The 25,683-nt window shown below is 45.1% G+C and overlaps 1 protein-coding gene and 1 long non-coding RNA gene across 2 annotated transcripts; both read left to right on the top strand.

Moving 5' to 3' along the window:
• Positions 1–9,745: 9,745 nt before the first annotated feature.
• Positions 9,746–13,933, top strand: FABP2 (fatty acid binding protein 2). Its single transcript, XM_066632737.1, has 4 exons — positions 9,746–9,812; positions 12,343–12,515; positions 12,681–12,788; positions 13,883–13,933. The coding sequence occupies exons 1-4, from the start codon at positions 9,746–9,748 to the stop codon at positions 13,931–13,933; spliced, it is 399 nt and encodes a 132-aa protein (XP_066488834.1).
• A 4,490-nt stretch (positions 13,934–18,423) lies between these two features.
• Positions 18,424–25,560, top strand: LOC136655933 (uncharacterized). The gene is made up of 2 exons (XR_010794681.1): positions 18,424–18,684; positions 25,232–25,560. It is a non-coding gene; the product is annotated as an uncharacterized lncRNA (long non-coding RNA).
• Positions 25,561–25,683: the final 123 nt, after the last annotated feature.

Raw genomic sequence — 25,683 nt, 5'->3', positions numbered from 1 at the left:
CTTAAGCTGGCGAAAGTCCCTTGTGCCAGTCCAGAAGAGTCACAAACGTGCCATAGGTCACGTTTGCACCTCCTTAAGAGTCGGCTGGGCTGGTGCAGGGATGCGTGCTGGCCCATGGAGGCTGAATTCAGCCCCTGCGCTGACTTGACGGGAGGTTTGTGTCTGCTGAACTTGGGAGTGGGAGGCAGGACAGGGACCTAACAGATATACCGGATCCTAGCCCCCATTCCCAAGTGGCACATTGTGGTTGCAAGCTGCTCCACTCTCCTTGGACTTATGCCACCTCTGGAGCATAAGGTGGTATGCTTCCTGGCCTGCCTGTTCCAGCACAAGATAGGATTGTGCTGCACATGACTGTAAGCTCAGTGAGGTGCAGGATCCCTTGAAAAGTTGGAGAGAATGGGTTAATACAAGGGATGGAAAACCACATTGTGGGAATGGTTTCGAAGGTCATTAAAGATTTGGTTCAATCAATTGGAGCAGGAGCCATTTTTTTAGATGCTGCCAACATCAAGCTAATGATCTGGAGCAGGGGTGCCCAAACCCTGGCCCTGGGGCCACTTGTGGCCCTCGAGGCCTCTCAATGCGGCCCTCAGGGAGCCCCCAGTTTCTAATGAGCCTATGGCCCTCCAAAGATTTGTTGGAGCCCACATTGGCCCGAAACAACTGCTCTCAGCGTGAGGGCGACTGTTTGACCTCTTGCATGAGCTGTGGGTTGAGGACTCCCTCCACTGCTTGCTGTTTCATGTCTGTGTTGCAGTAGCAGCAGCAAAAAAAAGGCCAGCCTTGCTTTGTGCAAGGCCTTTTATAGGCCTTGAGCTATTGCAAGACCTTCATTCATTCATATAAGTTCATCTTTAATATATTCACTTATGTACATTTATTCAAATTTTAAATGTAAATTAATTCTTTTTTCCCCCTGGCCCCCGACACAGTGTCAGAGAGACGATGTGGCCCTCCTACAAAAAACTTTGGACACCCCTGATCTGGAGTAAAGCGTGCTGCCGCCAAGTGTCTTTAATCACTGTTGATGCCTTTTTCATTTTATAGGATTTCCCCCACAGTCCGCCTAGGTTTCCATTTGAATGCCAATTTATGTATTTGTATTGCAGCGGTGTGTGATGTATGCAGTAATCTATGCAAAAGATGACAGCAGACTCACCTTGCAGGCGATGGTTGGAAAACTGCTAATTTACAGGGGTGTATTAAGCAGGAAGACCTGGATTCTGAATTTAAAGATAATTAACCAACAACTTAAAAATTGTTCTCATTTTTTTTGACATGGTGCAAGAAGAAAACTCTCCAGTGATTTTTATATAGGCAAAGGCTATGTGTGTAAGAACTTTCTGTGTTTTTGTGTTCATTAATGGTTATAGCATGCAACCTATGTGATGGTCCATTCACAGATGTTTTTGTAATGTCAGCGTTATAATGCTTTACTGCTTGTTCATGTCTGACAATCACCTTCAAGGGTTCAGAGCTTCACTGTTTGGTTCTTGCTTTTCTGTGTATGTGCAGGTGTGTGTGTGTGTGTGTGTGTGTGTGTGTGTGTGTGTGTGTGTGTGTGTGTGTGTGAGAGAGAGAGAGAGAGAGAGAGAGAGAGAGAGAGAGAGAGATGTTTTTTAAGAACGTAAGAAGAGCCCAGCTGGTTCAGGCCATAGGCCCATCTAGTCCCGCTTCCTGTATCTCACAGTGGCCTACCAAATGCCCCAGGGAGCACACCAGATAACAACAGACCTGCATCCTGGTGCCCTCCCTTGCATTTGGCATGCTGACATAGCCCACTTCTAAAATCAGGAGGTTGCACATGCACATCATGGCTTGTGACCCATGATGGATTTTTCCTCCATAAATTTGTCCAATCCCCTTTTAAAGGCATCTAGGCCAGATGCCATCACCACATCCTGCGGCAAGGATTCCATTCCATTTTCCATTTCTCATGTCAAGAAGGAGCTTTGGAAGCAGTACTGGAAAAAAAGAACTCTTGTATATGATTCTAGAATCCGTACAGCTTCCTTGTCCTTAAACGTCTCTACTTTAGATCAATAAAAAACATTCAACTTTATTTGGAGTAATCTGGGTAGGAGGTAGTAGTAGCTGGCAACCTTCAGTCTCGAAAGACTCTGGTATCGCGCTCTGATGCTGTTCTGGAACAGCATCTAGTGTGGCTGAAAAGGCCGATTCGGGAGTAACAATCCCTTCCACACTGGGAGCAAGTGCAATCTGTCTCTGGTCTGTCTCCCTGGCTGTGGGCCTTCCTTCTTTGCCACTTTGCCTCAGTCTGTTGGCCAAGTGTATCTTCAAACTGGGAAAGGCCATGCTGCACAGCCTGCCTCCAGGCGGGCCGCTCAGAGGCCAGGGTTTCCCACCTGTTGAGGTCCACTCCTAAGGCCTTCAGATCCCTCTTGCAGATGTCCTTGTATCGCAGCTGTGGCCTACCTGTAGGGCACTTTCCTTGCACGAGTTCTCCATAGAGGAGATCCTTTGTGATCCGGCCATCATCCATTCTCACAACATGACCGAGCCAATGCAGGCGTCTCTGTTTCAGCAGTGCATACATGCTAGGGATACCAGCTCGTTCCAGGACTGTGTTGTTTGGAACTTTGTCCTGCCAGGTGATGCCAAAGATGCATCGGAGGCAGCGCATGTGGAAAGCGTTCAGTTTCCTCTCCTGTTGTGAGCGAAGAGTCCATGACTCGCTGCAGTACAGAAGTGTACTCAGGACACAAGCTCTGTAGACCTGGATCTTGGTATGTTCTGTCAGCTTCTTGTTGGACCAGACTCTCTTTGTGAGTCTGGAAAACGTGGTAGCTGCTTTACCGATGTGTCTGTTTAGCTCAATATTGAGAGAAAGAGTGTCGGAGATCGTTGAGCCAAGGTACACAAAGTCATGGACAACCTCCAGTTCATGCTCAGAGATTGTAATGCAGGGAGGTGAGTCCACATCCTGAACCATGACCTGTGTTTCCTTAAGGCTGATCGCCAGTCCAAAATCTTGGCAGGCCTTGCTAAAACGATCCATAAGCTGCTGGAGATCTTTGGCAGAGTGGGTAGTGACGGCTGCATCGTCGGCAAAGAGGAAGTCACGCAGACATTTCAGCTGGACTTTGCTCTCAGTCTGGAGAGGTTGAAGAGCTTTCCTTCTGATCTTTTCCAGAGATAGATGCCTTCTGTTGCAGTTCCAAAGGCATGCTTCAGCAGGACAGCGAAGAAAATCCCAAACAAGGTGGGCACAAGAACACAGCTCTGTTTCACTTTGCTTTGGATGTCAAAGGGGTCTGATGTGGAGCCCTTCATGTCCTTGACAAAGACATCCGTGCCCTTCATGTCCTTGTGGAAAGATCTGATGATGCTGAGGAGCCTGGGTGGACATCTGATCTTGGGGAGAATCTTGAAGAGGCCGTCCCTGCTGACCAGGTCGAAAACTTTCGTGAGATCTATGAAGGCTATAAAGAGTGGCTGTCGTTGTTCCCTGCATTTCTCCTGCAGTTGCCTAACGGAGAATACCATATCAGTGGTGGACCTGTTGGCTCGGAATTCACACTGTGATTCTGGATAGACGCTCTCTGCAAGTACCTGGAGCCTCTTTAGTGCAACTTGGGCAAACAGCTTTCCTACAAAGCTAAGGAGAGAGATGCCGCAGTAGTTGTTGCAGTCACCCCTGTCGCCTTTGTTCTTGTACAGCGTGATGATGTTTACATCCCTCATGTCTTGAGGTACTGCACCTTCTCGCCAGCAGAGACAGGGTAGCAGAGACAGAGGGTAGGAGGAGGTTTAAGCCCTATCTCTTATTAACAGACAAATCTTTGTATTGATCAAGAAGCAGAGGTGCCAGGTGACTAGACTGTTGCATTGATTATGGAATCCTACAGGAGAACCCCTCATTCCCCCAGCTTATTTCAGACTGGGGTGGGGCTGGTTGGCATTTGACTGAAGCGAATTCTGTGATAAGGTGAATTTAACCTCTAAGATGCAGGTTAATTCCAATTCTGTTCAAACACAAGTTTATCTGTATACGTTAGAAGTCTTTCTTTGTAGTAAATGATAATGCTTTCCAGCCTTGAAAGAGAGCCTGACCTCTAGTCTTTGGAATGGCATATAATTATTGTGATGCAACTTTATACTACACTCAATTATCAGTGATAAATAGATTAGATGTCTTGGTTAGTTAATAATTTCTTCCTATTTGCCTGAATTAGGGGGAATAACTGGTACAGCAGTGAACCCTTTCGAAACCTCAGGCAATTAAGTAAAAGAACCATCCCAATGAATGAGATCCCCATATAATCCTTCAACGTCCATGGAGCAGAAACTAACAGCTTAAATACAGAATCAAGAGAATTGCACGGTGCAGCTCTTGTTGGGCTGAATTGTCTCTGACTGCAGGTTGGATGAATGTTTCCATATTAATATAAATCCTGCATACAGAAAAGTAGCTGGCCAAAGAAGAGGTTGTTGGCTAGCATTTCCATGAGGTGCCACTTTGCTTGTTGTGGCAGAAAACATTCAGACGTGTGTGCTTTTTGCAGTATTGTTCATGAGCTCTACTCTCCGTTTCTCCTGATTGCAGCAGTTCTTAGTTGCAAATTTCACAACCACAGTATCTACCATGGCCCAGTTGATTAAACTGTATACACTTCTACAATCTATGGGGTGACAGACAGAACAGTAATCTTTCCAGCAATCCCAAATGGCCAAGGAAGACGAAGCACACACATTACAGATTGTGTGTGCCTGAGGATTATGGAAAGAGGGACAAGAAATAGGGCAGCTAACACAGCCAGTCCAATAGCAGGCCACACACAGCTTTCTTAAATACTCAAGTTCACAAAAGCAGGAACTTCAGATAACAACAAAGTGTGTGTTTATTTTTATTTTTTTGAAAATGCTTATATCCTGTTTTATAGTTATCGACAATCCAATTCAATGAAAATCCAGTAAAATACAAGAACAGCAGCCAAAATAAATAGCAGTAGCAGTGGAAATAATAGCAGCAGAAACCAAACCAAGAACTCATAAATGCAAAAAGGTAGAATGGAATGAAAAGTTCTTGATCCCCTGCTGGAATGGCTTGCTGGAACAGCAAGGATGGAGCGCCACTGCTGAAGTGTCATTACAGGAACAGATTCCCCTTGTGGCCTCCAGCCAAGACTTGGCTGGCTGCCTTCACCTCCAGGTGACCTTGGCTCCCCCCCCCCCCCACATGGCAGACTCTAAGGGCCCATGAAGTACAATTTGGTGCACAGGTGAAAATGCATGGTTGTGGAGTGTACTTTCGGGATGCTGAAGATGCATTTCTGATGTTTGCATCTTTCTTAGGGGCATCTGATGAGAACGCCTGAGATGTGTCATGTGCAGCATGCTCTACAACATGGCCCTGTGGAGGAACACATCTCTCCTAGTGGAGAAGGTGGGTGGGCAGAGGCCATGGAGATCCCAGCTGCCAATGAACAGCCAGCCCAGCAACCAGGGAAAGATTCCAGGGGTATCACCATCTAGGAGTGCAGCACAGCACAATACTTTGGCCACTATGACTGTGGTTGGATTGTGGAGCCGCCAGGTCGATGTTGTGTTGCCAGTCCAAGCACTGCACTGCCACAGGAACTGACTCTGTATTCTTACCCTGACACACATGGAGCACCCTGTAAGGAAGGAAACAGCCACTTACCAGCAGTAACTCATGTGGGCCCTATGGTAGAGGAGACCCAAGGCACAGTGCAACTGTGAGTACAGCCATGCCAGGCCAGCAGTGTGGCAACAGTTCTGACATGGCAAGCCCCCAAGGGCCTGGGATGGGGGCCTACACCAAGCCCTCCGTCCCAGCAACCTTCATGACCTAGTGTCCCAGCAACCTTCATTCACCCAACCAAGACAGTCCATAGCCATCATAACGATTGGTTACTAATAGACTTGCCCTCCCTGAAACTGTAAATCCCCTTTTATAGCCATACAAGCTACCGGCCATTACTACTTCTTGCAGTATCTTATGGGAAGAACAAACAAACCACTGCAGCACCCTTCAGATGGCAGGATGGATCTACCACTCACACCAGAGTGCTTGTTCACTTTGCGTCTTGCAGAAATCTTGAAGGGAAACAGAGTAGAGTCCTCCTCCTGGGACTGGAATGCTGGAAGTGGCTTGCAAAGGTTGGGACTGTGTTTTAAAGTCTCCTAACACCAGATCATAATATCGCCAAGCAGAATGACTGAGGGCACAATCCTAACCCACTTTTCAGCACCGACATAAGGGCAATGCAGCTCCGAGGTCAGGGAACAAACATTCCCTTACTTTGAGGAAGCCTCCATGAGTGCCCCCCAACTGCAGAATGCAGCACACATCCCATTGACACAGCTGTGATAGCGCTGGAAAGTGGGTTAGGATTTGGACCTAAATGACGAAGGGTCCCATCCTATCCAACTTCCCAGCATTGGTGCAGCTGCAATGCAGCCCTGAGGTAAGGGAACAACTGTTTCAATACCTTGAGGAGGCCTCTGTGACTGCCTCCTCACCGCAGGAAGCAATGCATACCCTATTGGCCTAGCAGCACTAGCACTGGAAAATGGGATCAGATTTGGCCCTAAAGCATTATTTTTTGTTCAACCTGAAACTCTTGGTTGCCACACATTTCATTCTGCGATAGTCTCTCTGCAGCCCTGACTGGTTTTACAATGGAGTGGAAGAGTTCCTGTTGGGAACCAAGTATAATGTGCTTTTGTTTCAACCCCCTGCATGGCTGAAACTTTGCAGGGAACAGACGTTTCCCTCTTGTGTTGCCATGTCCAGTCTTCTCTTACTTTCCACAACTAGAAATGCAACCTAAATAGGCTGTGGGGAGAGACTGATTGATTGCTCGTGCCATGATCCTCGAACCACTTATCTGAGTTAGGTGATTGAGAGCTAGGGAAATGCTTATCTAATCTCTGCAGTGTATAGTATGATAATTGCGGCTGAAATGTACCTGACAAAGTCCAAGCTGGCGTCCTGCTTTTTACACAGTCCTGGGGGACAACAATCACTTTCAGCACAAGCCTATGCATGTCTACTCAAAAGTAAGTTCCATTGAGTTCAGTGGGACTTTTCCCAGGAAAAAGTGCATAGGATTACAGCTCTGGTCAACTTCGTATAGCAACTCTGATTAGTGGAGTAATATTTACTCTGGGGGGAAGCGTGGCACAAAGAATTACATTATTCATAAAGATTTTCCCAAAGTTCCCCCAGCAGCATGGTATGCAACGTATCAATTGTATATTTATGTTTGCATTTTCTGTTCCGCGTCCAATTCTTTCTTAAATTCTCACATATGTGCAGTTTGCGCCTCGATGATGCTCAAATAACTGCAGTTTGGTCAGATACAATCTCTCTCTGCAGCCTACAAAGAAAAGTGGACTAAGCACACGGTCATCATTTTTTGCCAAGTATTTCACTTACAATTTCAAATAAGTAAGCCAAAGGTCACCCACCCTGACTTCTACATCATACCAGGGGTATGTAGCCCTACACAAGGGCTCTTCTCCATTTATAAAACTACTGGTTCACATATTCATTCTTTAGAAACCAGAGGATGCCTAGGTCAACTGGTTACCTTTCAAGGTCTTTCCCACCGAGTTTTATGAAATTTGATTGTGATGACTATTTTTGTAATGATTGCATGTACAGCAGGAGGGTCAATGTAGAATGTAGCACAGCACTGCCACCACGGCTGCCACTGCTTTCCTCCATCTTTGGTCTACCCACATCTTTTTCCCTTCCACTATCCCCATCGTCCATTGCATTGCCTTACTGCAGTGGATACACACAATACTGCAATACTACACATATTTACACGGGAGTGGGCCCCACTGAACACAATGCGGTTTACTGAGTAGACATTCCCAGAATTGCTAGGAGTGGACATGACATGCCTACTCAGGGCTCAATACTATCTAGCTTTTCAGAACTGGTGCAGCTGCAGTACAGCCCCAAGGTAAGGGAACAAATGTTCCTATACCCTGAGGAGGCCTCTATGACTGTCTCCCCAACACAGGATGCAGTGCATACCCCATTGGCACAGCAGCACCAGCAGTGGAAAATTGGATAGGATTGGGCCCTCAGACATTGCTGAATAGACATCCCTGGGAGTGCAACTATACATGACCCCTGGTAATAAATCAGATGTTGAGATTAAACAGATCTTGATAGTGTTCTGTCTTGCATGAACTCATCCCAGGAAGAACTGCATTATCTTAAGGGGGGGGAGCACAGATGGTGGTGTGCGCATGGCATATTTCAATTCTATAAAAAGGATGGAGGATCAGCAATCCAACTGACATGAGCCTTGAACTCCATTCATATCAAAGAAAGAAAGAAAGAAAGAAAGAAAGAAAGAAAGAAAGAAAGAAAGAAAGAAAGAAAGAAAGAAAGAAAGAAAGAAAGAAAGAAAGAAAGAAAGAAACCTTTTATAATAGTGGCATATGGAAAGGAAATATGGTATGAGAATGCCTTCATTGGACTACAGAGTGATGTGTGGAAAGAATGTGTTCAAACCTCTTCAACAAATAACTGTGAAAGGTGTTACTGAACATCAAAAGGAATCTTTAGGGACCACTACTCTCCTTTACTGCCTTATATGCAAGCAGAGCTTAGGCAAGTTTATCTGAGAGTAAAACCCTCTGAACAAAATGTGGCGTACTATTCATGCATCTGATTGTGCTGTTAGTTTCATCTTAGGAGAGGCTGTGCAAAGGCTGCTTGAGGAGCAGGACAGGAGATGCAGTAACTGCATCTTCTCCCTATGTTGTGGAACTTTGAAAAATATGTGGGAGACCTTCAGGCTGCGATCTAGCACAAAGTCACCTCTGATTAAAAAATATATTTGGGGGGAGCAAGTTTTCTTGACTATCACCCCAACAATTTTAAAATACATGTGCTAGGAAATATATCAAGACATTTCTTGCACATCAGAGCTGTGCAATCTGGGGTTCATCTTTGCCCAAGTATGTGTGGCCCTTAGTCTGTGAGAACACCCACCCTCACAAACACACACCCTTAGTAGCTGATATTACTCAGAACAGTCTGTGCTTGTTTGCCTTGGCTGACCTCCTTCTAAACTCAGTTTGCTGCCCTGTGCCTGAAATGGGCTTCTCAACTGGGAAAAGCCACACTTCAAGCTCGAAGAACTACAAAAGACAGCTTTCAAAATAAAATACAGTCAACCAACGAGTTAATTATCTTTCCCATTCTCATTATACACACTAGAACAGCCTCCAAACACACCCTGGCTTTGCAAAGCAGAGAGAAGTTTGTGCATCTTGAGTTCAGCAAATATTTAAGTACTCTCAGCACTATAGAGGCATCACCAAAAGCACAAATCACCAAAAGCACAAAACATATAAACATGTTTGCTAATTAAATAAGCAAGGTTTCAACAAAATCAATGGCACTGCCCTGATTCTCTTTAACCCACATAATTCTATCAGGTAAGCGTAACCAAGCTAATATTGAAATTATAACTCCCAAACTTCACTTCTTAAATCCATAACAATATAAATAGGAGATTCATAGGCTATATTTCTAACAAGCTTGAGTCACTTACAGGGGCTTGACCTAATAAATCATGTGACTGGTTGCACTTTAGTCAGCCACATCAGGTGTGTGAATTGCTTTCAAGATAAGGGAAAGCATAAATCTCCTTGAGAAAGTAGCAGTGGATCTCAGGTTAAGCAGAAGTAATCTCTGTTAGTAGGGCCCCCTTAACAGCCTGCAGTCATGGCATTTGATGGTACCTGGAAGGTGGAGAAGAATGACAACTATGAAAAGTTTATGGAGGTGATGGGTAAGACCTGCATTTGCAGAGTAACTAATTGTTTTCTGTCTTTTAAATAATTCATGTTTGTATGTAAAATGTAATGTACGTTCATTTCTGTGTGTACACGTAGGTGCACACATATACATATATTTGGGTACTACTTAGGTTTATACTCTCTACGATTTCTGTACAGAGTCTTCACCTATCAAATGTTTATGCCCAATAAAGGTTTTGTTGACTGTTGACTAAGACCTGCATTTCCTTTGCCACCTGTAAGAATGTTCCTTAAAGGCCTGTTACTGGCTTAGGGAGCTGGACTTCCTTTCATGTTAATTACTGCCATTCTGATATACTGTCTGCCTACTGGTTACTAGTATTTTGTTCTGTAAGTTATCATCTTTATTCTCCTCCCCCCATGCCATGCCAGCATTAGGGTCAAATAACTTTTAGGGTTATCTCTTCCTTTCTTGTCTGCCTTAAGCTATTGGTAGGTGGAAATCCAAGATGAGAAGGTTCTAGTGTGGAGATATAGTGTTGCAGGTCTATTGTATAAGCTAGTAGTGGGGGAGGGGGGGCGCTATGGCCCTGAACGTTGATCAAATGGTTTATTACAAGCTCCAAAGAATTAAAAATCTTCCTCCTTTTTATACAAAGATTTTTTTAAAAAACTTTTGTACTGCTCTTTGTTCAAGGAACTTGAGGTGCTGGATGAGCCTATCTCCTATCCTTGCCATAGCTCTATATGTTGATTAGATTTGAATTGAAAGGAAAGTGGCCTCAGGTTTCTTACTGAACACTGTGGGTGGAGAATTTGACTCTGGGTTTTCCAGCATCTAAAACTTGAAAGCAAACCACCACATTTGCAGTGGCTCTCATCTTAACTTCCAAGGTAGTCATGGACAACCTGGGGTGACATGGTACGCTTGTTCATGGACAATGCACCGTATGCATCTTTCAAAGCTCCTTTAAAGATTTAATAGCTTCTTCCATGCCCCCTTCTTACCCTGTAGAAATCCATGAATTTACCCTGCACCACTTGGTGCTCCACTTCCCCCAGTGGAAACTACCTGGGTCTTCAGCCTTGCTAGCTTTTGGCCCTATTGGGATGTGCGCTCACTGCTAAGTGGTGAGTAACTCTGGGCAGGGCACTGCTTGAGTTTCTTTTTGGGTGTGAGAAAGCACAGGAGCCTTGTTGTGTCTTGATGATTTACAAATATACAGGTAGAGCCTAGATGGGGACAAGTTTGATGGGACTCCTTCTGGGTAACGGAGTGGCTGTCTTCTGTTGGATCCCCCAGAGAAAAGCCCTGCAGCTCAAAGTGCTGTCAGCTATGCATATGTGTCCACCCCTTTCTCAATTGGCAAAAGGCTGCTTTTTCACACTTGCACATCAACTAAGACAGGGAATTACTTCCGCCAAACACTAGTGGTGGTCCCCTTTCAAACATTCCCATCAGTCTCTGGTTTCCTCTCAACCATTTGTTCCCCTTAAGGACATGACAGGGATCCTAGACTACTTGTTGGTGATCTACCTTGCAAAAGAAATGATCTACCTTGCAAAAGAAACCCATCTGCAAGAGGGATCTGAAGGCCTTAGGGATGGACCTCAACAAGTGGGAAACCCTGGCCTCTGAGCGGCCCGCTTGGAGGCAGGCTGTGCAGCATGGCCTTTCCCAGTTTGAAGAGACACTTGGCCAACAGTCTGAGGCTAAGAGGCAAAGAAGGAAGGCCCATAGCCAGGGAGACAGACCAGGGACAGACTGCACTTGCTCCCGGTGTGGAAGGGATTGTCACTCCCGGATTGGCCTTTTCAGCCACACTAGACGCTGTGCCAGAACCACCTTTCAGAGCGCGATACCATAGTCTTTCGAGACTGAAGGTTGCCAATACAAATACCTTGCAAAAGAAATGACTGACTAACAGCCATAATGCTATTACCTCATAGCCTGTTATAGGTCAGTCTGGCATCTGTAGGTTTCCTTGCTGTCTTCAGCCCAAACCTGGATTCAAGTCCCACTTGTCTCTAGAAACTGTCACTGCATAATGAGCAACATCAATTTATGCTAGGCATGGATTTTGTTTGTAATAGCACTACTTTTTGATGAACTTATATTCATAGGAAGCACAGGAGGGTTAAATTCAACTCAGTGATTTCTGCTAAATGAGACATATTTTTCTGAATGCAAAAGAGTGCTAGGCAGGAAGGTAGAAAGTTTGGTCCCATCCAGGTGTAGCTAAAAATGGAGATAGGAGAGGTAAAATACTTTGCAGGTCTAATGTGTCTCTTGACCTTTAGTCTCTGGCAAGGTGCAAATCAAATATAGTTTGCACACTGGCTCCACATTTATGACAAGCAGATACAGAACATGTCTGTCTATATTGGGAAAGGTTAGCATGAACATGAGTGCAAGCTGTTTTGCAGGGCATAAGCAAAGGACACTCGGCAAGTGTCCTGAACCCAACTCTATCCTTCCCATAATAAACTTCTTACTTAAAAAAAATAAGCTACAAATCCTTTATGTTGTGTATTTACTTGCTATCATCTTAACCTTTCTAGGTATTAATTTAGTGAAGAGAAAACTAGGAGCCCATGATAACCTGAAGATCACCATCCAGCAAGAAGGAAACAAATTCACCATCAAAGAATCAAGCAATTTCCGCAGCATAGACATTGTGTTCACACTGGGAGAGAACTTTGACTATGTCATGGCTGATGGGACTGAACTCCATGTAAGGGAACTAACTGCTCTCTTAGGGCACTTGTTTTCATTTGGCAGGGCTGCAGACAAGACTTAAACCAAAGTGACTCTTTTCAACACGTAAAATTTGGGATAGCTTTTAAGAACATGTAACTTAACAATATCAGAAATGGCTCTGTCTGCCTTTACTTTGTAGGGTAACTGGATTATAGAAGGCAATAAGATGGTAGGAACATTCAAGAGAAAAGATAATGGGAAGGAACTTAAGACACACCGGGAAATTACAGGAGATGAACTGGTTCAGGTAAGTTAACGTGAAATTGGTAGTGACTTTTTTATTTAACAAATCATATTGAATTTGTGGTGAGGAGCAGAGGGCACATTCTAAATGTACATTTGTGAAGTGTCTATTTTTCTTCAACCAATTGAGGGTAGGATTACAGCTATAGGGATCAATCTTTTCCCCCTAAAATTTTTATACACTCCTTTATTCAGCAGAACCTCAGGATCACATGGGGGTCATTCAGTAAGGCCCTCACTATGGTTACATTATGCAGCTCTGCAACTGAGTCGAAAACATGGAAACTGTTGCAAATATAAAAATGAAGACTTGCTGTGTGAGATAGGCAGGTTTACTCTGATGTAAGTTGTATTTCATTCTATGGTGCTGACTCCCAGGTAAGTGTACATAGGATTGCAGTTCTGGGAATGAAATTTTCTCTCCAATCCTAAATGATAACTGAAATACAGTAGCTGGAAGTTACAATGTTTCTAGTTTCCTAATCTTCTGAACCATATGTTTTTTCTTAAAAATCCAGTGGAGGAATAAAAGTGGACTTTATAGAATACAAAGGCAGTATATGAGCAAACCAAACTCATAACAGGCTTGAGCTATGCACAAGTTAAAACCTGTTCAGTTTAGCTGTTGGTGTTTCATCTGTGCTGTGCTGGCTTTGGAAGGCAGGTAGGTGAAAGTCAGCAACCCTAGTGGAGCTTTCAGAACACCTATGAAAAAATCTGGTGCTCATTCACCTCAAACTATCAACATTAGAGAACTTACTTGGGGGAGTCTTGTAGCATGTTGCAGTATAATAATGTTAATCCCAGTTAAACACGAACAAATGGCCTGTGGCATGAGGCTTCATAGGCAACAAGAGTTTATGAGGATCAATCATGAATGCTTACTTGCTCAGTCTAGTCGGTTGGAACAGGAGCATGTGCTATTTATGTACTACACAGTAACCTAAGCAGCTTTAACAAGTTTAAATTATTGGCCTTTTGATAACTTGCATTAGAAAGAGCCTCGTTTCAAGAAATATGGAGCTTAAATTATTCTTGGGAAATTAAACATGAGATCTCTATAAACTCAGTGATATGCTTTGGGTTGTACCATTTCAGACTTACATCTATGAAGGAGTTACAGCCACGAGAACCTTCAAGAAAGCTTGAACAGCCTAGGACTGAAATCTGACAAAAGAATTGCTGTATTTCTGTCATGCTAACTGGTGCTTCCTCACCAAGCACAAAAGTAGCCAAGCTCTAATATTCTTGTCAATGTTCTATAACTGAAATACAGTGAAGAAAGTTATTTAACTAAACAGCCTTGGGCATGAGTTACTGAAGAACTGAAAAAGAGTATTTACCTTTTTATAAACCACACCAAAACCCCCACTGTTTCTATACTGTTTTTCAAGAAACATTTGTCTTTCAACCCTCTTATGAGTAAGTGGTTCTGCTGTAAGTGGTTACAGAACTGTGAATGGAAAAACAATAAAATCATATACTGTATTCATTGTACTGTGTGAATCTATTGGTTAGCCTGAGCCACAGACCTAAAATAAAATGTTTTAAAGACCCAAGAGGAAAACTCACTCTTGTCCTGCTGAGTTTAGTGTGGAAAGTTTGAAGTAGGTGCTATACAGCTTGATGAAAATCAATAGGACTAAGTATTTGGGTTAACTGGTGGCTTAGTTCTGTTTCAAATGGAGGGTAGCACCCTGTTAATAAACCAAAACTATGTTCTCATGCATTTCTTGTGAATTGGCTAACACTCAGCTATGAATGTACCTCTTTTTAGCAGCTGCTTATTCTAAAAACACTTGATTTGGTGTGGAAGTGGTGTTTAACCAACAGTAAGGCCCACTGAACCTTGGGTTCTTGCAAGTACCTGTACACTCGAGTTGACTGCATGGCTTCTCTAGAAGATCATAAACTTAGTGGAATAGTTAGTAGGATGGCTGGATGGGGAGGGGGGAGGGGATGATGGAGGGAGGGATGGATCAATAGGGGAGGGAGGGAAGGATGGATGGATTAACAGGAGAGAGATGCATGGGGAGAGAGGTGGATGGATGAAGGGAGCGAGGAAAGGATGGGGGTATGGAGGGAAGTATGGATGATGTATGGGGAGAGGGATGGATGGGGGGGATGGATGGATGACCGAGTCATGCCAGTGGCTGGACAGCATCGCAGCCCAAAGCCCCTCCCTAGAGAGCCACGCGTGGTGCCTGCTTTGCTGGGGAGACGAGCCTCTCCTGCAGGGGGGTGGTTGAACTGCTGGGACCAGATCTCGACCCTGCCGGAGAGCGCTGCTGCCGGAGCGCCTGCAGGGTCTGCTCGGTGCTGGCCCCGCCTCCCTCCCTCTGCGGACCGCGAACCCCAGGCCTGGGGGGCAAAAGGGGCAGCCCGAGCGCCTCGGGGTCCCGGAGCTCGGCAGCCCTTGCCCGGGGGCCGCTGGGAGCGCCCGCAGCCTACCCCGGCGGCGCCGGCCGCGAGCCTCGCTCGCCCCGAGCTCTAGCCCGGCCTGCCTCCGGGAGCGCGCGCTCCGCCTGGGCGTCGCCTGGGCGGCGGAGGCGAATTCATGACTCAGCCACGCGCCGCTCCCCGGGACGGGCTGCTCCAGGCCGCCTCTTAGCTCCGCTGTGACGTCACGGGGCTCCCCTGACGTCACTGCTGCTCAGCTCCAGCCCTGCCACGGCTGCTCCCCCTACCTCTGTACTGGCATACAACAGGGGTGGCACCCGGTGGCGTAGCTGGAGTGGGGCGCAGCACTCAGGCTGGCAGGGAGCTGGGCGAGCGACCCCTCCCTTCAGAGCCATGGGGGGGGGCAAAACGGAGCCGTTTGTTGCTCTGACCCTGCTTATTAGCCAGTCCAGAGGTTGTCCAATTAAAACACAAGCTAATCTTGGTAGAACTTCTGCCACCCTGTATTAGCCAGTGCCAGTCCAGGGAAGCTGGGACTCTTCAGGCTGAGCTCTAGCCCTTGCAGGTTCTGGGCTCCCTTCTGTGTTGGATCTAGCCCACAAGGCTCTAGACTGCAACGTATGCTACTCAGTAGCTTGAGCAAGAGGGTAGGCTGAATTTTGGGCTCCTGTTCCCAGTACACAATAACGCAGGCTTGTAAAAGATATTTTAGTTTATTAAGAGAATAAGGTTACACAGTCTTAAAGGTTTAAGGCAGCAATTGCAAGAGTACAGCCATCTATGAAATACAAAGCTAGCTTCCTAAACTGTCTCGCAGATGACAACTGGGTCAGATGACAACTGAAGCTCAGGGTGGCTCCTAGGCCAGTAGTCCATGATGGAGCCAGGACACAAGCTGCAGGTCAGGCTGCATCCCAGACTCTCTTCCCAAGATGGAACACACCACATCCTTTGGGGTTCTCTTCTACCCCTTTATGATAATGACTTCTGAACTAGCCAACCACATTGTTTGATGACTGGAACCTTCGCAAAGATGCTAGTTGCTAAAGCTCTCAGTTCTTCCACTCCCATCTGCAAACTCACAGCTGGGGTATTCATATCTTGATAAGATCTCTGCCTTCTGCTGGGTTATTCCCTAGTTACCTAACCTCCCTGGTCACAAGGACAGATAACACATTCCTTTCTATTCAGCTAATTGCCCCCCTTTCTCACAGCTACTGAGAACTAGTGCAACTAATAATTTGGTTCAGGTCTGAGTCTAGATTTAACCTGCTCCTGACAGGTTGTGCAGCATGCAGTAGAAAAGGAGTGTACTACTCTAAATTGCAGGTAGTGCAAAGGGCATCTTTGAATCCTCCCCAGTCTTCTGCAAGTAAACAACCAGCACTGTAGGGAGAGATAGTGGCCTAGAACGCTTCAAAATGAAGTGCCAGGTCTTGTATTTGTACAGAGGTTTTCATAAGAAGATGGCATCTCATGCCTTTTTATGATATACTGTAGTTCAGTCTTCTTCTCAAGAAGTCTACCATCTAATTCTGCAGATTGTGTAAATAGGCCTTTTAACAGTGGTTCTCACACTTTTAGTACCAGGACCCACTTTTTAGAATGAGAATCTGTCAGGACCCACTAGAAGTGATGTCATGACTGGAAGTGACATCATCAAGCAGGAAAATTTTTAACAATCCTAGGCTGCAATCCTACCAACACATGCCCAGGAGTAAGCCCCATTGACTATCATTGTTAAAAGTATATACTGAGTAGCCTGTTCAAAGTACAGATCTGTAACATTTCCCCAAATGCAGTCACATATCATGGTAGCATCAAGTCTAATATATTTAAAATAAAATATTGAAATGAATGGGGATCCACTTGAAATTGGTTCACGACCCACCTAGTGGGTCGTGACTCGTGACCCACAGTTTGAGAAACACTGCTACCTGAAAGTGCAGGTATGCTTACCTTAGACTTGCTTCTTTATTATAAGGCTTATAAGGGTGCAATCCTAACCAGCTTTCCAGCACTGGAATAGCTATGCCAATGGGACATGTGCTGCATCCTGTAGTTGGGTTGCAGTCATGGAGGCCTCCTTGAGGTAAAGCAATGTTTGTTCCCTTACTGTGGACTTGCATTGCTGTTACCTTGGTGCTGGAAAGTTGGTTAGGATTGTGCCCTAAATTCCTAAAAGCTGCCATTATGGGTCTCAAAGGGTTTCCTGAATAAACATGTCTTCAGGCGTCACCTGAAAGTTAACAAAGAGGAGACTGTCCTCAGCTCAAAGGGGAGGGAAGTCCATAAGGCCTATGTGAACATTCAGCCCAATCTAGTGCCTTAGGGCCCAATCCTATCCAATTTTCCAGTGCCAGTGCAGCCATGCCAGTGGGGTGTGCACTGCATCCTGGGGTGAGGAGACAGTCACAGAGGCATCTTCAAGGTATGGGAACATTTGTTCCCTTAACTTGGGGCTGCATTGCGGCTGCACCGGTGCTGGAAAGTTGGATAGGATTTCGCCCTTAGATGTGTAAACAGACACTAGCTGGCTGCACAGGCTCCTGGAGGTAGAGACCCTCTTCTTTGCATTAAGAGCCTCTCAGCTGTGTAAACAGACCTTCTGCTTCAGGCGATGGGAGATGCGATGGCCTCATTAAGAGAATCTTTGTGCTTCGGCCACCGTCATATATTAGGTCTGTCATTAAGCGAACGGTTGTTAAGTGGTGTGTGCCTGCACTTTAGTTGACCCCCCACCCAGCCCCTCTCCCAGACCAAGCTCAGAACTCAGCTGCATGCCGAAGCCTTATACTCTGGCTCAATGGGGGTGCAAGCACATTGCATGCGAGGTTTCACCTCCCCATGCTTCAGCATCACACACACACTTTCCATGTCACACCTGCCAGAGTGTAGGAGACCTGCAGACCCATGCGCTGACTTGAAGGTGGGCCCCACTGCAACCAGTGGGAGTCCACTGCAAGCAGCCCACCCTCTGCTTGGGCTTCCCTACAACCTTGCCCTTCCCCATTGTTTCCTACGGGCAGCCCTGAGAGCGCTTCCCTCCTAGGTCCACCTCCGTTTTGCCCCCCCCTCCGGGAATGGCTCCGAAGGGAGGGGCCGCTCGCCCAGCTCCCTGCCAGCCTAAATGCTGCGCCCCCCTCCAGCTACGCCTCCGCCCCTGCTGGTTCGCATGAGAACCCGGAGGTGGAACCCGCGTGACGCTCTATCGCACGCCTGCAGTGTGCGCATGCGCGGTCGAGACTCCCTTTGCCACAGCATCCTGCTTGAGACGAGAGCAGGCGGCGGCGGAGGATGGAGGCTGCGGAGGGCGCCGAGCCGAAAGCGCGCGCACGGAGGGAGCCGGAGCCTGTCCCGGGCGGGGCCGCGCAGCGAGGGCCGCCGCTCTCCGGGACGTCGTACTGGCTGGACCTCTGGCTCTTCATCCTGTTCGACCTGCTGCTCCTCGTCTTCTTCTACCTGCTGCCCTGACCGGCGCCGAGGCCGCAGCCGCTGCAGTGAGTCCGGTGGGGGCGGCAGGGCAGCCCCGCAGCCCGCCTGGAAGCAGGCGCTCTCCCAGGGAGGCTGCACTCGCTCCCGGGCTGCGTCCCGTCCGCACTTCCCTGGGAGTGAGCCCCACTGACTGTAATGGGACTGACTTCTGAGTGGGCAGGCATAGGATGGGGCTCTCAGTCCACACTTTCCTGGGAGTAAGCCCTAATGGCATGTACTTCTGAGTAGATGTGCCTAGGATTGGCCTCTGAGGCTGCCATCCTACCCACACTCTCCTGAGAGTAAGTCCCATTGATAATGGCATGTACTTCTCAGTGGACATGCATAGGATTGGGTTCACATTGGTGTGCCATTGGAGTGTGCCGCAGCACACCACTGGTGTGCCACAGGTTTTCAACCACTGGTTTTCAACCACTGGTGTGCCACAGGTGTGCTGTGGGAGTTTTGGGGTGGGTCATTTGTTAGTAGGGCTATTGGGGGATGTGAGCTCATCCCCCAATTGCCAATCATTGGCAACATGGTGTGCTTTGTCAGTGGTCACAAACTGATGGTGTGTCTTGACAAGTTTAGCGCCTTGTCAGTGTGCTGTGCAATGAAAAAAGATTGAAAACCACTGGCTTTAACATAAGAGCCACATGCCGTACTGTAAACTTCAGACATTGGAGAGCTTCAGTATTTAAGAAACATTTAAATATTTTAGGGACCAATCCTATCCAACTTTCCAGCACTGGTGCAGCTGCAATGCAGTCCTGAGGCAGCAAATGTTTCCATACCTCGAGGCCTCAGTGACTGTCTCTTCACCGCAGGATGCAGCGCATGCCGCAGCACAGCTGCACCAGTGCTGGAAAATTGGATAGGATTGGGCCCTTAGTCACCATGAAGATTAAACTTGTGTATTAATCCAATACACAGCTTATACTCTCAGTTTATACTTGGTATAACTCTCTGCTCTCAGTTTATACTTGGTAAATAATTTTAAAGCTTGGAAATCTTTTCTTTATCTTTAGTTGTGATGCTTAAAAGGAACTATGCAGCACATTGGCCAACAATTCTGACAGCCACACATTAGATGTCAAACAGGTGCATATGGCTTGTGAGCTACAGTTGACCACCCCTACTATAGTGTGTTAGAAAGCTCACTACTCTTGTAGTAGATTACCCAGGTAAAGGGTCTACAAGGTCTACAGCATACAAGCTAGAGCTGTATTGGTCCCCCTTGTGTATCAGGTGGTAGGCTGAACCTATACTGTCTTAAAACTTTTGCTGTATATCTGTCTGAGCTCTCTGGCACTCCCTGGTACTCTACGCAATTCAGTACCTCTCTCCAGGTTGATGCAGAGCCAAAGAATAGCACTTGCTGGGAATAGTTGTTCAACCAGCTTTGAATTCACCAACTAACTAGCCCACATTTTACCATTTTATCTACGAGGATATCATGGGAGACTGTCTTTACTAGAATCTAGCTAGTCTACATCCATAGTGTTCTCACAATCGACCAGTTTAGTCACTTTTTCAAAGGAGATAGAATCATTGAGTTGGAACGGACCTATATGATCAAGTTTAAACCCTTCCAATGCAGGCTGTATTGGGATTCATCTGGCACAGTTTATTTTTGATAAACCCATGCTGGGTGCTAGAAATCACCCTGTTATTTTCTAAGTGCTCACAGACATGTTGCTTGATCCGTTCCATCATTTTACTGGAAATTGATGTCAAGCTGACTGGGGTTTTCCGGATCTTGTTTTTTCTGTTTTCTAAAGATAAGGCCAGCGTTTTCTGGTCTTCAGACACCTTCCTAGTTCCCAAGGATTACAGGCAGTTACTATGAGATCACAATCACTTTTGTGATTTATAATTGGCAACTTCTTTTGGGGCAAGTAACTGTTAAAACGAGAGCCAGACTATGGTATAGTCCTGAGAATACTGAGTTCCTTGGAGAAAAGTTTGTGATAAAACTGTAGTGGGAGATGATGATGATAGTGCTGGTAATTTGGAGTGACTCAGATCAGCAATCTCATTCTATGCAACCATCCAGGATGTTGGGTGGATATGACAAAATCACCCCATGACAGATAGGTGTGTTTGGATATGCAGGATGGAAATTAAAGTTTACTTGTTGCAAAGCTGAACCTGTTTTTCCTTGCATGCTTAATACAATATTGTGCTATCAGACTGGCATTCCTAGGTACTGAGAGAATATGCTGTCCCTCAGGAACTCACTAGCATAGTGGTTCTCACACATTTAGCACCGGGACCTACTTTTTAGAATGAGAATCTGTCAGGACCCACCAGAAGTGATGTAATGACTGGAAGTGACATCATGAAGCAGAAAATTTTTTAACAATCCTAGGCTGCAATCCTACCCATATTTACCCAGGAGTAAGTTCCATTTACTATCATTGTTAAAAGAATCACTATCTCCCAATCTTGTCTGATCTCGGAAGCTAAGCAGGGTCAAGCCTGGTTAGTACTTGGATGGGAGACCGCCTGGGAATACCGGGTGCTGTAGGCTTATACCATAGTCTTTCGAGACTGAAGGTTGCCAACCAGTAGCTTGTTCAAAGTACAGATGTGTAAACATTTCCCCAAATGCAGTCACATCCCATGGTAGCATCAAGTCTAATATATTCAAAATAAAATATTGAAATGAATGAGGACCCACCTAGTGGGTCCTGACTCATAGTTTGAGAAACACTGCATTAGCATGCTTTCTGAACAGAAGAGAGTAAAGACTTGGCTATATCTAAATCTTTATCACCAGTCCATATAATGCTGATATTTGTGAAACACCCTTTAACCATTTCCTTGGTGGTAACTGCATAGCATTGTTCCTTTTTGTGAATATAGTCAACTTCTCATCACAGTTAGTGTTATTTCCAGTGGTGGCACCGGGAATAGCTGTGCCCTCAGGCCAAGTCCAATTCTGGGCCCGCCCACCCCGTTTGCTTGCATGTACTTGCTTGTGCACTGCCTTAGCTCTCCAGCACTGAGGGAGAGGCACCTTTCAGGTTCACGCCTTTTTGTTTCCCATGGTGGGCAGAAGGATGAGGGGAGTGTTCAGAGAACATTACTTCCTCCACACTTTGGCAGTGCTGAGGAAGGGGTGGCTGAACAGCCTCCTCTCCCCATCCACTGATGGACTTTTTCAGAGGCTCATCCATCATCACAGGGCTCCTGGGGAAGATCCCTGGGCTAATGGCCAGTGACTTCTGATGCTGCCTCTGGTTATTTTATTTTATAGTGAGCTAAACTGGTGGTGTAAACAACTGTCAAGTGAGAATACATTTTTATGCAGAATACAGCATAATGGTAGGATTCTTTCCCATTCCAGTGGAGGATTGAGAAACTCCAGCCTCCAGCTGTGATTGTACAGTGATGTTGATAATCCTCTGTACTTCCCAGTGGAAGTAGTACCTGTTAACGCCACAGTAATCATTAGCTTATCACCTGTAGAACAAGCATGGTAACAGCAAAGTTTAAAGTTTAATGAGAGGACTAGGATACTTGCCACATAGTCCAGTGGTCTTACCTAACATAACTTTATACCTAGGTGTGCAGGTGGCTTAGTGAATTCCACTAACTTTCTTTTGGATTTTGACCGATGCTAGACTTGTGGAATTGAGGAAGCTGACATTGTAAGCTAAAATATTGGCTTGTTTGATGAAATTACAATTATATGCTGCTTGGAGAGAAGGGCCTTTACCTTGGCATGTTGTAATGTGACCCCCTCTAATGACTTACATGGCAGATTTAGAAACACCTCCTGGGAAGATCATTTATGTAGCTGCAATTTAGGCGAAGTAGAATCATCCATACACATTATGTTGCACTGTCCCAGATATCAAGCGCTAAGACAGTAATTTCTCTCTCCCTAGCTCAGTGCTAAAACAGGGCATTCTGGGAATGCTATAATTTAATTCCTTCAAGCAGGTGATGTAGAGCATACAACCCTCTTAGTCGCACAGTTCCTAAATTTGAGTAATCTGAATCAAGCCAAGCTTTCTGTACCAAGCAATCACTGAGTAGATTACATCTTGGCAATATTTGTAGAGTGACTGATTGTTTTCTGTCTTTTAAATAATTCATGTGTGTATGTAAAATGTAATGTATGTTTGTATCTGTGTGTCCATGTAGGTGCGCACATATACATATATTTGTGTACTGCTTAGGTTTCTATTCTCTCTACAGTTTCTGTACAGAGTCTTCACCCAACAAACGTTTATGCCTAATAAAGGTTTTGTTGACTGTTGACTATTTATATGCTCATTAACTGTGCAGGAGTTTTAGCTACCAGTGTATCCACTCCGCCTGTAAATCTGGAAGTGTGGCATTCTCAGAAAAACAGTCAGGCCTCCCTGTTCACAATCTTGAAGATCTCTTACCCTGTCCAGCAGACAGGGGAGACTGGAAATACTGGACATGCCTCATGCTCACCTGCCATCCCAGGAAGAGAGCCAAGTGAATCAGAGGGGGCGGGGGGAATGACAGGCAGGATGTCTGGCTTTCTTTCCTATACTGGCTTTTTGATGTTGTCTTCTGCTGAAGAGAAGAAGCAGTTAAATGCTCAGTTGCCAATCTTTCCAGCTTATTCCTTGTGGATATCAAAAAATTAACAGCATCAGAACCTTTCCAGCAACCAAGCAAAATTGTGACTCCTTTCCTCTGTCAAGGAGCTATTCCTGTTCCTTTGACTCTCTTTGCTCATAGGCATATAGGAAAAAAACCCAACCATTTAAGCTACCCCAGCTTTCTCTGCTGGTTGTAACAGATACAGGCTGAAGATGTTCGGGATTCGATACAGTCAACTTTCCACATGAGCAATTGTAATGTCAACAGGCATTCGGTTTGTGGAAGATGCCTGTACTAGAAGAAATTCTTATCATAGTTAACAGGGTACAGTCTGTTGGGTTCTATAATGAAGAGGCACATTTCATTAGTTGCCTTTGGAGGAAGGTGACACTTGTTAGTAGTTCTGCAACGAGCTGTGTGTGAGCCTTGCTAAATACCAGCTTGTTCACTGGCTGTTGTAGTTGTCAATGTTGCAACAGAGTGCTGTATGCACTCTGAAGTAGAAATATCATAAAATGATGTGGCCAGTGAACCCCAGCTCTGGACTGAAATAGCTGAATTCTGTGAGCAAATCTAAGCATTATTTTTTTTCTTCTTGGCTTCAGCCTGTGCTTGCTAGTGATGAAGACTGTTGGAGTCTGATGCCAGGAAATCTTGCTCTGCTCCCCTTCTGCTTCAGAAGTGACAAGACATTGTCATATGCCTTCTAGATCATCTTTGTGAATTAGGGACAAATGCACACAGAGCTGAGATTTTCAGGAGTCTGAAACTGTCACCTAAAACTGGATTCTGCATTTATGTGGTGATTGCATTGCAATGGAAATGTAACAGATGTAAATACAAATGGCATTAAGATTTAACTTTTTGTTGCGTAATGTCATATGTTGCAAATTAAAAGTCTGTTTGGAAGGTTGTCTGCTATCTTGAGCTTGCTTCAGAACATACCACCAAACTTGAATGAATAGAAGATGTAAAATATAGGAACTGAAGCTTTTGTGGTTTAATTTAGATCATTCTAACTAAGAATTCCTTTGATAATGCCCTACCTATTTAAGGAAGAAAAATTAGGAAGATTAAATTTGCTGAATGTGGTCCAAAATCCTGTGAGGATTCTCTACTTCAGTAGGTGTCAGAATTTATGGATGAATTGCAGTTTTATTCATGTAAACTCCGGCAGTATTGATAGCCTACTCTATCATATGGGCCATAGAGAGATGACAGTAACTTTTCATACACATGCACAAAGTACAGTCTCTGAAAATGAAGAGCATGGAAAAATGGGACAAATGAAAATTAATCTTCTAATTTAAAAGAATGTAAAAGTCTTCCTCAATTCCTAAAGCATCCTGGTGGAGAGTGGAGTAGAGCAGCTGCACCAAGGCAACATTAAAGATAGGGAACTTAAAGCCTTAACCTGTACTCCTTCTCTCACCCTCCCTGCGTGAGAGTGCATTGCATGTACATTTGCAGTTATTCTGGAATTCAACAAATGTTAAGAGTATATAGAGCTTTCTGAATATGCAAAGTTTCACATATATACCTTGATGTCTTTACAACAACCCTGTAAGCTAGATAAATAATTTCTGTATATTGCTGCTGAGAGTGGTTTGCTTAAGGCCACTGAGTGAGCTAATGGAGCAGGGAGGATTTGAACTGGGGATGTCCTATTTCACATAGAGCCCAATCCTTGGCATGTCTACTCAGAAGTAAGTCCCATTATAGTCAGTAGAGCTTCCTCCCAGAAAAGTGTGGATAGGATTGCAGACTTACTCTTATAACCCCTATGCCACATCAGCTCTCATGTTGGCTGTGTCCTCACTGCTGATGCTGTTGGGTTTGACTGCGGAGACAGATTAATATTCTGTTGTACTTTGTGTCTTATTTTGATATGCGGCCATAGAGCCCGTTGATACTGTCCAAATTATACTGGATAAACCTGTTCCATTGAAAATGTGTCTAATTTCCATTTCTTCTGTTTACTAGGGCCACTGGATTCCCCTGCAGAGAACCTGTCATTACCATTCCTTCAGCACTTTGTTTTAGAACAGAACAGACAAATGTTAGAAAACCATTATGTACTATCAAGCAAGAACTGGTGCTTGCAGCAATCTTATTTAATGTTTTGGTGTATTCATGCAACCTGCTAAAAGTATTGTTACATTAATAGATGGAGCAGTCATGTGGCTTCACCTTTATCTTTTAACCTGAAGCTGCCAGTTGTGCCTTGTGTTAAATGTTTTTCTATTTAAAGTGGTTCACTTTTCGTAATTAACTATGCAATTCACTCTTTAATAAAGGGTAATTTAAACTGACTTAAGACTGAAACATCATCTTTGGTAACATGAGATTCAGAAGAGTGAATGAGTGTATTCTCTGGTAGAGGATGAGCTCTCAAGTAGGGGATATGCAAGAGAAATTGTCACAAGACTACTTTG

Source organism: Tiliqua scincoides, chromosome 6, assembly GCF_035046505.1.
Source record: "Tiliqua scincoides isolate rTilSci1 chromosome 6, rTilSci1.hap2, whole genome shotgun sequence".
NCBI lineage: Eukaryota > Metazoa > Chordata > Lepidosauria > Squamata > Scincidae > Tiliqua > Tiliqua scincoides.
The sequence above is the reverse complement of the archived record's forward strand: the minus strand, read 5'-3'. Positions and strand labels throughout refer to the sequence as shown.